The sequence below is a fragment of the Polypterus senegalus genome, chromosome 2 (genome assembly GCF_016835505.1).
Source record: "Polypterus senegalus isolate Bchr_013 chromosome 2, ASM1683550v1, whole genome shotgun sequence".
In the NCBI taxonomy this organism is placed as follows: Eukaryota; Metazoa; Chordata; class Cladistia; order Polypteriformes; family Polypteridae; genus Polypterus; species Polypterus senegalus.
Window position 1 is genome coordinate 294,339,370 of NC_053155.1, and position 16,440 is coordinate 294,355,809.

At 42.3% G+C, this 16,440-nt stretch overlaps 1 protein-coding gene across 1 annotated transcript; it reads left to right on the forward strand.

Moving 5' to 3' along the window:
* Positions 1-9,505: 9,505 nt before the first annotated feature.
* On the forward strand, positions 9,506-15,304 carry ccna1 (cyclin A1). The gene is made up of 9 exons (XM_039745803.1): positions 9,506-9,562; positions 9,876-10,048; positions 10,461-10,701; positions 12,668-12,777; positions 12,880-13,103; positions 14,364-14,568; positions 14,648-14,761; positions 14,853-14,986; positions 15,073-15,304. Exons 2-9 carry the CDS (start codon positions 9,884-9,886, stop codon positions 15,131-15,133), a joined length of 1,254 nt encoding a protein of 417 aa, XP_039601737.1. The 5' UTR covers positions 9,506-9,562; positions 9,876-9,883; the 3' UTR covers positions 15,134-15,304.
* Positions 15,305-16,440: the final 1,136 nt, after the last annotated feature.

Below are 16,440 nucleotides of genomic sequence, written 5' to 3' on the forward strand. Positions count from 1 at the left end.
TAACAATATAATGGTAGAGGGAACAGCCATAGTATTCCAAATACCATAACTGCTTTAGCGTTGTTACTCTCACTTCTTCTTCTTCTTCTTCTTTCAGCTCCTCTTGTTAGGAGTTGCCACAGCGGATCATCTTTTTCAATATTTCTCTCACTGCACCACTCAGAGTATTTATATCACTGTATCTGAGTGTGAATCACAGCAGCAGCTGATCGGAAAGGGAATTATCGGTATACAGCTTCAAGGACATGCTGTCTCAGCCACTGCAAAATGTTTTAAAGCCTTTCCTGTACGGACCTCGCGGTTCAGAAACAGAAACAATATCATTTATAAGGTGAAATTCAGCAAAATATGTTTATTAAATTATACAGATAAAACTTTAACTTCATTTAAATAATCTATATTCTTCACTGGGAGTGTCGTTAAGGATAGAATAATTAAACATGTACTACGAAGATATTTCAATGTTCTTTAAACATTTTGAAGAATCGGCGCTAAGCTTACAGATGGCTTAACTTCTATTACAGGGCTGATTGTATGGCGATCGGTTACTTGGGGAAAGAAAAGCACTGACCAATATATATTGAATATAAAACAGAAAGAGAAAATAACAACACAGCTAAAAACACAGCGACAAATTTCGGCAAAAGTTAAATGCTTGTGTCATGAGCAAGTGGCGCCTATCCAGTGTCTGCAACGGACATAGCCATCCACTGTGCATAAGCTACCTTACTGACGGGCGGGCGAAGGAGCCACCGATTCCTCATCTGCCCAGTGCCACCACAAGCCTAGAGCCGCCCCTGATTGTACTGCTGCAATAAATTATTTCATCGAAGTGAAACACATGTTTAATAACGTGCTTTAACTCCTATCATCATGAAAATGATATCACGTATACATCTCAGTAATTTAGTTTTTCAGAGAACTGTAATATTACGAATGTAATTGATTCTGTGTCCAGTTGGAGGAAGAGAGCCGGTTTAAAAAGCAAGTAGTGATTCACACACATAGAGCACATAGAAGATCAAATACAAAACAAAGTATTTAACGTGCTACTTTAATTACGATGTGATTTGAGAAACTGGTTAATTAAACGATTTTAAGATGAAGTTTATGATGTTCTACTTTAATGACAAAATAAACTACGTGATTAAAGTGGAAATGTCGAGATTGAAGTTGACATTTTGTGCTTTTTCTCACTGTGTGCCTTTTTTCTCTGTACCCTAATAAGCTTTCATATGACACTCAGACAGTGGGCTTACAACTCGGCTTTTCACGGCGACTTTGATATGTGACTTCTTTTTATTTCCGGCACTGTGCGATTTGTGAATGTGAGCTTTCAAGTTTCTCCAACACGCTATGTCACTCGATCAACTTCCTTTTGTTGATTATACCACGGTTTATTTGAACAAATAGTATGTTTTTCCTTTGCCTCCACTTGGTATTCGCTGAAATTCTTATATTTTCCCCATGCTTTTCCCATTGTCTTTTCACAGAAGGCTGCGCTTAAGGGCGATTTATATTGATTTGCATATTCAAATAGGCGTAATTCTGGGAGGATTTGGGGCGTTACATAATGCGCGTGCACGAGCGTTAGTTTTCACGCTGATCGGGATTTATGTAGCAGAAGAACGTGGAAGTTGGAGTACGCACAGATTCCTGCATCTGGATTTTTCTGTGGCCCCAGGTCCGGAACCGGAAGTGATGTCACTGGCTGCCCCAGAAACAGGCGGGATTTCCCGAGAATGGTCTGCAAGGGATTGAAAGAGAGAATTAGTACACTTCACCACCCCCTGGCCCAGCATGGAATTACATCCATTCAAGCCCTTTAGTTGTCTCCTAAACACGCGTGTGTGACAGGGCCCCCCCTCAGCCCAGACGCGTAGGGCTCGGCGACCTGCATCGAGAGGTCGTGAACTCGAGAGAGGGCATCACCATTGGTATAGAGTGAGCCCTTCCGATGAACGAGCGAGAACTTATAAGATTGCAGATCAAGGAACCACCTAGTGACTCGAGGGTTAGACTCCTTGTGCAGGGCAATCCACTGTAAAGGTGCATGGTCCGTGACAAGTGTAAACTCCCGACCCAGGAGGTAGTACCTCAACTGTGTAATCGCCTACTTGATCCTCTCTCTCCCCTGCCGCATACCTTGTCTCCCGATCCAACAGTTTCCGGCTCAGGAACATGGTGTTCAGCACCATCGACACTTTGGCTCAACACTGCTCCTAGGCCTGTATCCGAAGCGAAAAGTCAGGTGCTTTCAACACAGGTGCTGACGTCAGGGCCTTTTTCAATCACTGAATGCAGCTTCTGTCTTATCAGTCCATACTACAAAGTTGGGAGGCCTCTTCTTTGTTAAATCACTCAAGGGTACAGTGCTCTCCGAAAACTGTGGCACAAACCGGCAGTAGTACCCAGCTAAACCGAGAAATGCTTGGACCTGGTGCTTGGTTCGCAGACAGAGCCATTTCAAAATGGCATCTATTTCAGACCACTGTGGCTTCACAGTACCATGACGCACTAGGTAGTCCAAATATCTGGCTTCTTCCAACCCAATAAAACATTTTTTTTGATTGATCTGAAGAATGGCCTCACCCAGCGTCTGTAATACTGCTCAAACGTGCTGTAGGTATTCCTTCCAGGTGCTGGAATAGATAACGACATCATCTAGCTAGGCAGCACTATACATGTTATGGGGGTTGAGCACTTTGTCCACCAGACGCTGGAAAGTCACAGGAGACCCATGTAACCTGAATGGAAGGACACGATACTGCCTGTGTCCACTAGGGATGCTAAATGCAGTCTTAGCCTTTGCGGAGTCTGTTAAAGGAACCTGCCAGTACCCCTTGGTCATGTCAAGTGTGGTCAAATATTCCGGTTGTCCAACCCTCTCAAGGAGGTTGTCCACTTGAGGCTTAGGATAAGCATCAAATTGGGAGACCTGATTAAGTCGATGGAAGTCATTGTAAAACCTCCAACGTCCGTCAGGATTATTAACCAAGACTACTGAAATGGAACAGGGACTATAACTTTCCTCTATGACTCCTAATTCTAGCATGCAATTGATTTCAAGCTCTGCTTCAGCCTTCTTTGCCTCAGGAAGACGTTTGGGGCGCTCTTGGACTATAACTCTGGGTTCGGTCACAATGTTGTGGGCAATCAGAGAGGTCCTTCCGGGTTTGTCGTCTACCACCTCCAGGACGGACAACATAACTGCTTCAAGCTCTTGCCTCTGTCGGTATTTCAAGTTAGAGTCGAAGTTAAGTGTCTTGGTCTGAGCAAAGAATGAGTGGGGCTGGCCAGAGGAGGGATCGGGGTCCCTTTCCTTCCACGGTTTCAGCAGATTCACATGATATATCCGCTTGCTTGGCCGATGATTGGGCTGTTTCACCAAATAGTCAACAAGCCCTTTCCTCTCCTTAACTTCGTATGGTCCCTGCCAATGGGCAAGTAGTTTAGAATGGGAGGTGGGAACCAACACCATGACCCGATCCCCCGGTTGGAACTCCCGAAGCGTCATGCCACGGTCATAATAGCGGGCCTGTGCTACTTGTGCCTCCTCCATGTGACTTTTTAGTATAGGTCAAATTTTCTCAAATCTATCTCGTAATTGCGCAATATACTCCAAAATGTTAGTCAAGGGAAGAACCCCTCCTTACCAACCTTTCTTCAAAATGTCTAATATACCCCGGGGTTGTCATCCATATAACAATTCAAATGGTGAGAACCCCATTGAGGCTTAAGGGACTTCCCTGTATGCAAAGAGTACGAGGGGGAGGAGTTGATCCTAATTCCTTTTGTCCCCGCTGACCACCTTGTGCAGCATCTGTTTGAGAGTCTGGTTAAACCTTTCCACTAGACTGTCGGTTTGAGGATGATATACCGTGGTCCTCAAGTGATTTATCTTGAGTAACTTAGCCGTTTCCCTGATTGTCTCCGAGGTAAACGGCGTCCCCTAGTCCGTAAGGACACTTCTTTAGGGATGCCAACTCGAGTAAAGACCCCTACTAGTTCCCATGCAATGGCTTTGGAAGTGGCTGAGCGCAACGGAACAGCTTCTGCATACCAGGTCGCATAATGCACGAGGACTAATATATACTTATGTCCTCGGGCTAATAGCTTTAGGGGTCCCAGTATATCGATCCCTATTCTTTCGAATGAGAGAAGCACAGTCCCTCCTAGGAATTTGCTGCAGCTGGCACTCTGGACAAGAGATGCAGAAGTGGCAAACCTCCTCGTTAATTCCCGGCCAGTAAAATCGGAGCTTGATACGCTCCAATTGTTTCTTGGCACCAAGGTGGCCTCCTAGGAGGTGGGAGTGTGCTAACTCACAAACCTGCCACCAGAAGGTTCATGGAATGAGCAGCAACTTCCGACCCTCCCCCTCGTGTTCACTGACTTGATATAATAAATCATTCTCAATCACAAGTGGGGGTCCTGTGGCATGGGCTGATGGGTGTCTTGACCGTTGACTAGAACGACTGCATTCTTTGCAAACTTAAGGGAATCGTCATTCCATTGTTCCCTTTTAAACGTGGCTGGCATTTGTCTGAACTGATATCTTAGATCTGAGAGAGGTTCCAGTCTGACCTCAAGGGACGGGTAGTCACCCCGCTCCCCCGAGACATGGGTTGATGACGTGACTGTCAACGAAAAAACAAAAGCAGCATAAGCAGCCTGCTATCCCATCTCCCCATCAACGCAGAAATGGCAGAAAGTTCTCTCAGCTCCAGTCTTGTGACTTTACGCTGTAGGAAGATAAGTAAATAAATCAAGGTAAATACCATTCGATCTGGCTTTTATATACAAAGTACAGTGACTGCAAAAATGCGACGTGCATTCTTTCTCCAATGTAGAACCCTCATCCTCATCTGAGTTCACCTCTGTTATAGCATGTCTTTATGTGAAAACAGCAGTGTCAGACCGGGGGGAGTGTGAATATGACTGGGAGGATAAAACTGAATAATAATAAAAAAAAAACACTAACCTTTATAAGCACCATAAATTTACACCTGCTGTTACAGACTCAAATCCAATGTACAGTATGTTTTTATTCTATAATAGTAAGAATAACAGCTGTTCACTTCTCAGAATGGATGCATCTAGGGTTGAACCTGTGACCTTTAGATTACCAGTCAGTAGCTCTTACCACTGCGCCACCAAAGCAGTTGTATTAAGGGCATGTCAATATCGCACCCTAATGCGGATTCTTTTTCTGCAGTTATATTCTTGAATAAAAGTGCACTTGTTTTGTTATACTTGTACCTTTTGTGAAAGTGTATATTTGATATTTGGACTTCAGGCTTTACACATTATACACTTCATGTCTACATTTTGTCAATTATTACTAAAACATGAAAAACATTTCTGTTTTAACAATGTGTTTATGCAGATTGTTGTAGACACGGAACACACATGAAATGCATGTATTCCAAATAACGATATATTATTTAACCTCTACAACTCCAGGCAACTCACACGCAGGTAAACAGACTTGAGCTGAAAGAACTTTCTGCCCTTTCTGCGGCGGTGGTTGGATAGCAGGCTGCTTGCTGCTTGTGCTTATCAACACATTTACAACACAAAAGATGTTAATGGAGAGGTGCAAAGGGATTTAAGATGGGCCGGGATTACAAGTTTTTTCGTAGGTTTAGGTAATTCTAGTATTAATGGGGCCACATGTCTCCACCCACTGCAGTGATACTGATGCAGAACAATCAAAAGTCAAAGGGAGACAACAATGAAAAAATCAAGAAGGCACACGAAGGGAAAAGTCCTTTGAAGTTTCCCCTTTGCTTTATGAAAATTACTAAAAAATACATGTACAGCAGGGAGCAATCTTTTTGAGTGCCATGAGTTAGGATATTTATGGAGGCCTTTAAGGTGGCTGATCAGGACAGGAGAGTCTGGAGTTAAACTACAGATGCCGCAATGTCAAAGGACGTGAGGATGCTGGCAGATAACTTCGCTTTTTTCTCCCAACGAAGAATATGTGTTGGGACGGGTCAGCACACAACTGCCTCCATATTAGTCATACCTCCTTGCAGGGCTGGTTGCTGGCCCCTATGAGGCTCACCTTTATGTAAGTGCCATGTAGGACAGACGGGCATCCCGGCTGGATGAGTGAACAATTTCTTGCCCAGCCAGAAGGATATAAGGGGTGGACTAGCAGAAGCCAGAGGCCAGGAGTGTTTCCGCTCCATTCACCACATAACAAGTGGCAGTTGTTCTCTTGAGACATCCCAATTGGAGTCTGGAAGTGCAGCCCTGTTGGGGTCCATGTTAGAAAGTGCAGTTGGGCTAGGATCTACCTGGTTCCCATGTGACCCAGAAGTGCTTCCAATAGGGCACACCATGATGCCAGAAGCATTCTGAGGTCCTGCTTAAAAAAGGGCCCACCACCTCACCTCAAAGAGTCAGAGTTGGGAGGCAGCAGGCAACACTCACTAGGAGGACAGAAGGAGACAAAAGATTCAACTTGTCTTGTGATTGTGTAATTATTGGCTGTGCTTATTCCCTAAGATACTGTGTGTAATAAAATGTCCATTACTTGAAGCTAGGACTATGTTGGGCAATACTGTGTCTGGCTTTTGGGGGCTCAATGGCACCCCTATTGGTTACAATGATATTTTGAACCTGGCAGTGTGGGATCTGTTGCGGCGATATTGTCTCTGCTAAATCTCTGAGGTGACAACTGTTTTTGTCTGCTATTGTTGGAATTCTGTATTATGGCACAAGGGTTTGTTAGATTTAGATTAACTGCAGACTGGAGTGGTAGGTTAATCAGCAATGCTAAACTGGCATGGGTGAGTGTAACCTGCAATAGACTAGAGCTTCAGCCCCCATGAATCTGAATTACATAATCGAGTTCTGTAATGGATGTATACATAGAAACTTTCTGAGAATAAACACACAAATGTGGAGTGAGTCAGCTTACAGAATTGGAGATACAATGGCTGGCAGATTGGGACATGTGCAGCAATCTGTCTCTTAACGTGGACAAGATGAAAGAGATAATCGCTGACTTCAGTAAGACCCATGCTGCCAACACCCCACAGCACATTGACAGTTTCAGGGTAATGATCAAGAGCACCAAATCCCTTTGTGTGCACCTAGAAGTTGACCTCACATGTATAATTAACACCACTTCCATAGCCAAGAAGGTGCAGCAGCATCTCCACTTCCTTTAGTGACCTGAGAAAGGCAAACCGGTGAGCATCACTCTCTGGTTTGGAAACTTCAGCATCTGTGACCGCAAGGTCAGCAGCCATACCACATGCACTTCTGAACAGGTAATCCACCAGAAGCTAATCATGTTCGGCTCAGACAGCTACAAACCATGGCATTATGAAAGTCTGCTCCCACCCATCCCATGGTCTACTTCCATATAGCAGAAGGTACTGTAGCATTCTGTTACTACTGTTGTTTCTATTACTAGTTGTTGTTATCATAAAATCATGTCGAATGAGGCACATTACCTGCATTGTGAGGGAGCGTCAATTGCGGCACCACGACCATGTGATGCGATTCCCAGAGGGAGGATCCTCATCGTTGGCTGGACCAGGCCAAGGGGATGCCAACATAACACCTGGCTACAGCAAATAGTCATTTTTGGAGAGTGTGACTGGACCATGTGCCTACCTGGGGGTTGCCAACCAGGATCCCAAGCTGTTTCGTTGTGTGGTGGGTGTTGCAACACACTGTACCATTGCATGCTCCCCAACCTGACCTAACCTGACTTTGAAGTCACTTCAGTTTTTTTGTGCAGTGCCTCCTGACTCACCAGACCCCAACATATCATATAATGTTCGACTTGTCTTGGTGTCTAGTTAAGCAAGATGTCAAGCTTTTAGCCGTTTCGTCCTATTTCCGATCATCTAGACCCCAGAAAACCCTAATTTTTAGGCCATATTTTGTGCAGGAAATTGCATCCTTTAATGATAAAGAGTAAACCAATACACGATTTCAGCAAAAATGATTAAAAAGACTTGAAGTTCTGCATGCCACACCAACTGACCACAAGGGTTCACCCCCAAATGGGATACAAGGGGAGGCAAAGTTATTCCTTTTCACAAAGCTTTGTAAAAAATGGGAATGAGTCATAAAGGCATGTGGAATGCTGTTTTATGCTGTTTCAGGGTTGTTGATCACAAATATGACATTTTTGATATTTGATTTTTTTACTAGTGGTCCTAGCCCTCTATGATGCATTCCCAGCAAGTAAAAAACAACACATTTCAAACAGAAGCAAGTGCTATAACATTTTAGACGCTTGCAATGTCAGTTATATAAAATATTGTGTCATTTTTTATCCTTCTGTAGGGATTGAGCCCTCTATAGACCTCTGTCAGAGGGTGAAAAAAATAAATTTCTATTATAATCAGTCAAGTTTAGACTTTAATCATTTCCCATTTTAATATTTTGCATTTTTGTCACAACTATTCTACTTCATGAAGTAAATCATTGCATTTCCTATGAACATCCCCAATTAGGGCGGCTTTATCTAATTCAGACTTTCATTTATTACTATCTATTTACTTAGCTATTATTTATTCAGTTAGGCTCTCTATTAGTCTATATTTTTACTTGTCCTGTGTTATGTTACATATGTACTACTTGAGTATATGTGGCAATGCAGTCCTAGAGAACATTATTTCATGCTACTGTATGCTGTATGGATGATCTGCATATAAAGCCAATTGATTTGAAGTGCAAAACTCGAAACAAGAAAATACTAGATGAGTGCTCGAGAGCAGGTCCTAGCAAGCTGTAGCGCTAGCCACTGCGCCACTGTGCTTCCTCGGGCGTTTGATGGGATACAGTAACAGTGAGCCTGTCATTCCTCGAAATGACTCTATTATACTGCTATGCCACACTAAACATATAATTGCAATAAAGTACACATTCTAAATACATTTCTAATAAAACATGTGCCTATAGTGCATAATCTAACTGCAAATGCACAAAACTACAGTTGGAATTCATCACAAGCAAGAATTCTGTTTTAAAAACGCCGCGCATTTTCCGTGTTATTTAAGAAGCTCTCTTACGTTTCAGCTTCCTCGGTTTCACACAAAAACATAATTAACGATTCGCTTTATTGGCCAAGCGAAGTTAACAGTCTCCTTGCTGGGAATTTGTACAAAATAAAAGTTGTTCTCTGTGACCAATTAGTTGTATCCTTGGGGACAGATAGGCTAACCTGTAATTACTGCCGCACCACAAAGAAAGCGACTCGCTGAACGGCGTGACGCAGCGTGCCCGAACTCGGCTTCTCTCGTTGCCATTGGTTGCGGAGCTCAGCGCCTCGATTCTTGACTCTGACTGGCTGGAGTTGGCTGCTTTTTTGTTCATTATGAATTAAGTGTTGCCGGCTGATGAAGCCCTAGTCTGTTTGTAGAGTTTCGGTCATCTCATTTGGAAGTGATTCTTGTCATACGGTTGCATTAATGCAATAAGAGGCACTCATTAAGAGAATAATATATATTCAGCTGAGGTAAGCATTTGTGTATAGCTAGTTATTTTTTTTCTTGGGAAGTTTATCTTGTGTGGCTGCAGATTAAAGGTTAGCTAAGCATTTTCTACTTGTGGTTTAATCCCTTGTTTGTGATGTAAAGTTTCATTCTACTGCATTAAAGTTGGCGAAAAAGCTGTTGGAACTTTAAACGTGTAGTCTTGCAAGGGGGTTGATGTCACCTAAATGCTACTGGTTTATACATTAATACAATCTTACGTTATTAACCATCAGTGTTCTTTATTTATTTTTGCGTAGTTATCTCTCCAGACGATATTTGACAGGTGACGTGTTTAAATAAGTGCCTTGTACATAAGGCGCTATATGAATTTATTAGTAACAATCCGGTCTCAATTCATTCTAGGCTGCAGAATGAACTTTAATCGCCTCGCTTCACAGTACGTCGCCCAGGAAAATCGAAATCCGATAGTTCGGACGGCGAAGGAGTCCAGCGTGGTACCGCCAGTTCCCAGGGCTCACAGGCCGGTTCTGGGCGTGCTGTGTGAAAACGAGCAGCGGAGGCGAACCGACAGTCGGGTAAGACTTCCGTGTAGACGGGGAAGGTGTAACCATTTGAAGTCGGTAGGGGAATTGTTTAATTTTTTTTTTAAACTCCCCGAAATATCTGCGATTGATGCACTTTTGCTCCAAAAGACTGAGTATCTTAAGCTGTGATCCTTTAGAGTCCCTCTTAACCACAACTTTATACCAAAGTAACTCAAATGTTTTAAGTCGTGAGTTCCTCGTTTGATCTGTAAATAAAGCTTCTCTGAAAGCACTATTTGACATGCAGGGGTCTGTCATCGGCCTCCCACCCTGTGTAGCATTGTCATTGAGTAGGAGAAGTTCTCTTTAATCTGATATGGCTTGAGTCTGACTCCCCCATGTCATCTTGGGTATCTAAGTGATTGCTTGTTTTTGTCTAATTTTATTTATTAAATCTCTTTAGAGTTCATTTTGCTCAAGGAATCACTCTGGGTATGAGAAGGAGCCTTCTGATGCTTACAAGAGAGCTTTCCCTGTCTGTTCAATAAGTCGTTCCAGTGTTAACTATGAAGTCTTTGTGGATGAACCACAGGAGCCCCCAAGGCCTGTGCAAAAGAGAACGGTGCCTGTGGAGAATGTGCCCAGTGATGAGAGCATTGCATTACAGCATAAAGACTTCAGGCTGTTCTTGGAGCTAAGTGCAGGTAAAAAGGTCTGGTGCTGTCAGTTTTAAACCTTTGTTTAAAGGATGGTAAACCTTGAATATTTCTTAAATCGCTTTTGACTGGCATCATGAATCCATACAGTCTTTTATGGGCTCCTGTCAAGGGGATGGGCAGTGTAGAACACTTTAACCATTGACTATCCGTAAGCAGCATTTTAAATGCATTGACCTATGTAGTTTTGTACTAAAGTGTCATTGAACTCTGGAAAGCATTAGTACTTCCTGTAGAGATCCATGTTAGTTGGCTTGGCTGGTTTTAAAACTGCTTTGCTGTCCTGTAGTACTCCTGTAGAGGACTCGGTGTAGGTAGTTTGTTGCCTCAGGCTAACTTTCAGTTTGAAGCTCCCACAACAAATCAACTAAACTTAACCTAAACTGAAAATTGACTACATATTAAGTTACACCTATTCAAATGCAAAGTAGCTTTGTTTGGCAAAATCTGACTTAATTGAAGTCCTACATTTGTCACATGCATCTCTATGGAAAGTGTGGCAAGCTTAACTTCAAGCTTCAGTTTGGAGCAATGTCTCAGCTAGCAATCCTAACAATTGTGTGGGGAAAATTTTGGGGTATTGCAATATTTGGAACTGAATTTCCTTGCATCTTGAGTTGCCTCAAGCTTGCATATTGTAATCTTTTGTTGGTTTTTTTTTTTTTTTTTTGTTAGCCAATTAAAGGTGTCATTTGGCTTTGCATTTCTCTACATGATTTTTGAATAAATTTATGAAACTTCGAGGGCTCCTATTTTTCTTGCACAGCGGCAACAAATTCTAACTTCCTTCACAAGCTCATTGAAATTGATGTGGATTCCTATCAGCAGTGGAGTAGGATGCAAGTATTTCTCGTGTAAAGCCTCCCCCTGCCCCCTCCTAAAAAAAGCAGCAGTGCTCTTTGTTTGCTCTGTCTGTGTCAACTTAGTCTTCAGTCTGTGAACTGGTCATGATATGCATTTAAATCTTTGCAACATGTTTAAATATTCAATGTTGACGTGTTGCAGGCATTATCTTGCCAAACCCCTGGTAACGGTTAACACAGTTCACTTAATTAGCCCAGGAATCCAATTAAAAACAAGCGGTTTGGGACAAAAATCTGCAGCTGCTGTGGGTCCCAGGACTGCTGTTCATATGCCTTTATCTTTGCTAGAGGAGGTGTCAAACTCCTGGCTTTTTTTTTTTTTTTTGCTGTAGCAGTTTGTTTAGCTCTGAATGCAGCAATCTTCATATTGCACTTCTTGCTGTAAGGACCCTCCCCTTTAGTGGCCTTTGAAACCCTGAAGTGTGCAATGCTGGTGTAACACTGCCTCAGGGTTGAATGGTCTTGCTACTTGTTCTAGAATTTTAGATATTGCCCTTAAATTCCCATCTTTCAGAATGCTTTTATAGATGCAGGCAGTGTGGTGTAGTGCTTCTGACTATGGACTTCAAAGCCAGAGACCATGTGGGGTGGGCAGTCCAATCCTCCTGGCACTGACCAGGAGTCCCTTCATCTGCCAGTGGTTCATGATGTCCGTGTAACAAATGGTGTCAAACGTTCAGTCTTTGTCAAGAATTGTATAGTTTTCACAATGGCAAGAAGTATCCCCATTTGATTGGCCAGACATTATACAAATGATACCAGGGAGCAGTTTTTCTCCCCAGACTGACCCTGATCATGTTTTATAGACATGCATTGGGTATGGTACATGCAAATATTTTGCCAATATATTGGCTAATCCCATAAGTGTTGCATGGCATAAATTAGGGTGATTGAATTTGGCTCTTTTGGCCAGTGGATGAAGGGACATTGCAATTGGGGGCTTGCAAAGCTGAATTCATGAGGCTTTAGTTTCTCCATTTCTACAGTAAATCCTGTACTACTGGAATAATTGGCACATGTTAATCCTAATATGGCCCTTGGCCACCTAGGTGTACAGTGTTAATTCACTGGCTTTTTTTTTTTTTTTAAAGGTTCTTTAGATGTTTCAATGCAGTCAGTTCATGAAGAGCCTCCTGCATGTGGTGACCTGTCTGTAGCAGAATATGCAGACGATATCTACTCCTACTTGCAAGAAAGTGAAGTGAGTATTGCTGATTTTATTTAACTTTTTTTTTTTTTTTCCTCATTAGAAAAATCTAGAAGGCTGAAATTTTTTTTTTTTTCTTTTTCCCCTCCTGTTTAGAGAAAATTTAGGCCAAGGCTTGGCTATATGAGGAAGCAACCGGACATAACCAACAATATGCGTGTCATCCTGGTAGACTGGCTAGTAGAAGTGTGTGAGGAGTACAAACTTCAGTCGGAGACTCTGTATTTAGCAGTAAACTACCTGGATCGGTTTCTTTCTTGCATGTCTGTTCTCCGGGGCAAGCTGCAGCTTGTTGGGACTGCAGCAGTCTTCCTTGCATCGTAAGTAACTTGTCCTGCAGTACATGGTGGAAGTGAAGGGTGTTAGATTGGTGCTGAAGGAGCAAATGATCTGGTTCGCCTGCAACTTCATTCCTAGTACGTAAAGGGGAAACCTTCCCTCACTTGGCAATTAACAAATCATTGTTGTGGTCTACCCATTAAGCTGCTTGGCCCTGACTTGCCAGTCTGTTCTGTAAGGTGCCTATTTTATTAAAGGGATGGGAGGACTTTGCTGTTGGGTATTTGAGGTGCCCAAGTGTTTCCTGCAGAGGCATTAGCTCTCTTGGAAATGTGTTCTTTTAATATTGTGGCTTATTAAATAATTAAACAATATCATAATATACCAGAAAAGGCGATATCCCTCCCATAGTGATTACGGTGGTACAAGAATGACATGAGACAATATCTTTTAGCTTACATTTACTGACGTTTTACGCAGTTAGACGGGGAGGCATATGGACAGACTTTATCCAGGTGGGAATCGATCAACACAATCGGCCATTTTTTCCGTCCCTACGCTGGGAGGGTTTCCAACACCTATGTTGGCACAGCCTCGAAGGGTCTGGCCACTGTCCAGACCTTTTATATGGTTCTTGCTTCATTTGCTGGTCTTCTCGTTTCCAAACAAGGGCTGAATTCCTCTCCCACAAAATACAGAAATATCATAGTGCTTACATGTCGATTCTCATTCTCCCAAGAAGGAAAGAAGGTTTGTGCTGATAGAGGACAGAAATACCCTAACCTGTGTTTAAGCTGACTACACAAGCCTCCAGTTGTCTTTGGCTATCTAATCCAATTCTAACTGCTGAGCCTCTGTGTGCCACAGTTAACATGCACATGTGAATAAAACTCATAACAGTATTGTCCCGATACAGTGACATAAAGAAAAATGTAGTATTACACCAAGAGATGGGTTGGGGGTGAATGGACTGGTGGCAAATGACTGACTTCCTCTAAGGTAGTACAAGAGTTCCTCAAGCACAACCCCACTAGAGTAAGCTTTAATACCCACCAAACAAGCTGAGTGGATACCTGATGGAGTATTGCATCCCTCTTGGAGTGAAGCTAAAGTTTGGCTTCAGCCTGAGTTATCTAAGCAGGCATACTTTTCTGAAGTTTCTCCAGGCTGAACAAATGGGGCAAGTCTAGATGATCGATTGCCCACAGTTGGTGGTAACTGCAATTCTAACTCAAGTAGCAGTGTAAATGGTCAGATTGCAAGTTTTAAACTTTTCCCTTTAATGTGTGCCTCTATTACAGGAAACATGAAGAAATCTGCCCACCAGACATTGAAGAGTTTGTCTACATTACTGATGACACCTACACAAAGAAGCAGCTATTGCGCATGGAACATCTCTTGCTAAAAGTGTTGGCATTTGACCTGGCAGTACCTACCGCATATCAATTTCTGCTTCAGTTTTTGAAGATGGGGGCAGTATGCAAGAAGACAGAGAGCCTGTCTTTGGTAAGCTTTGCAGATGAGACTACTTGTGCTGCTTAATTTAAAGGTGTAAGTGTTTAAAATGGAAGGTTTGTCTCCCCAGTACATGGCTGAGCTGAGTCTGCTAGAAGCAGATACCTTTCTGAAATATGTACCATCCCAAATAGCTGCCTCTGCATTTTGTCTTGCGAACTACACCTTAAACAGTGTTTATTGGGTAAGTTTGTCTACTGTCCTTAAAGTGCAGAAATTTTAAATTGGGATTTAAAAAAAAAAAAAAAAAGTCTTGATCTTTTCTTGAATTGCAGCCGGAGACTCTCGCTTGCTTTAGTGGATATGATCTAGCAGACCTTTGGCCATGCATCCTTGACCTGCACAAAGCTTTTACAGGAGCTGTAAAGCAACCACAACAAGCAATAAGGGAAAAGTACAAGAACTCCAAGTAAGGACCCCATTTTCATGTGTTCTGCCTCCTCACACCCTCTAGCTATTTAAATAACCTGCTTGTATAACTTTATTTTTTTGTAGGTATCTGGGTGTCTCTCTGCTTACACCACCACAGAATTTGCCTTTTGACTGCTTAAGTTGACAGACTTGAGTGAACTTGGTTTGAGTGAAACCATTAAGACTTTGCTTACACTCTATGTAGGCACACGGACATTTCCATGAATTTTTAACTTTTTATGAAGGTTTTTAAAGATGCACTTTTAACTTGTATGAATGTAATAAATGTGTATAGTGACCTTTTTTATTTAAGCTTTATCTTGGTCATTCTAACAGTTTTTTTACAATAAATTTTTATAGTGCAATTGTCTTGACCCCCTTTTTGGTGACTAAAATGGTTGGTTTTTCCTCAACCCGTAAGACTTCTGTCTGGAGTATTAAGCAGCTGCTGGTACAATGTTCTCTACCCTTGAGACTGAAGCATGGTTTAGTTACCTTCCACAACCTAGTCAGTGGTTCAGTGTGCTCTGTAATACTTGTGCATGCAGACATGACCAGTCTAAGGGACCTCTGATCTAATTGGATACACGAGTGGCGATTTTCTTTAACCAGTTATGGTAAAGTCCTGGCAGGTTTTTCATTACCGCTGGTGAAAACCAGCAAATTGCTCCAGTTTTTCAAAGCTCCTTGAGCCTAGGTACAAAAGTGGGTCTGGTGTGTGGATACACTTGGTGTAGAAAGCTGCACTGCAAAAACTATAGCATGACTATGCATTAATCTTTGTAGTGTTTGAAATCAAATTTTTTTTTTTTTTCCTGATTTGTCAAATGAGGTTTTATTGAAATGGGAGTTTAATCCGTGGGGTCTGCTCATCCTAGTCTGAAGTTGTGGCCTAGTCCTGCCTCAGGCATGACTGCCATTCCAAACCTATTGGTCTTGAGGCCCCATTTTAAATCCTATCTTAATGCCAGACTTAAGTAGGTGATTTTAAATGAAGACTAGAACATGGTATGTGTAAAAGTTAACATTTGAGTGGCAATGCTGAAGTCCAACTATAGAAATGAGTGAACTCATTTTGGCTGTTTATGCCTTTTGACAAGTGATAAGCTCACCAAAACATTATGGCAGAAACCTGTAAAGGGTCAAATTTAATGATCCTATGCCTTGATTTGTTGGCCCTTGTGTAGAAGTATAGCAATATTGGCACAAATGGGATCTGCAGATGTAGGTGGCTTATCTAGACTCCCTGCATTAGCTGTGGTATTTAAACTGGCAATGGAAATATGACTGGGTGGAGAAATTTGGTTAACTGTAAATTGGTTATCCTTCAGTATTGACCCAGTTCAAAACTGAATCTCTTGCACTTTGCAATTTTACAAACCCCAACACTAGAGAAGCACCAGTCTGTCTGGCATCACATGTCCTGTATCCTAGGACTTCTGCGCAGATGCA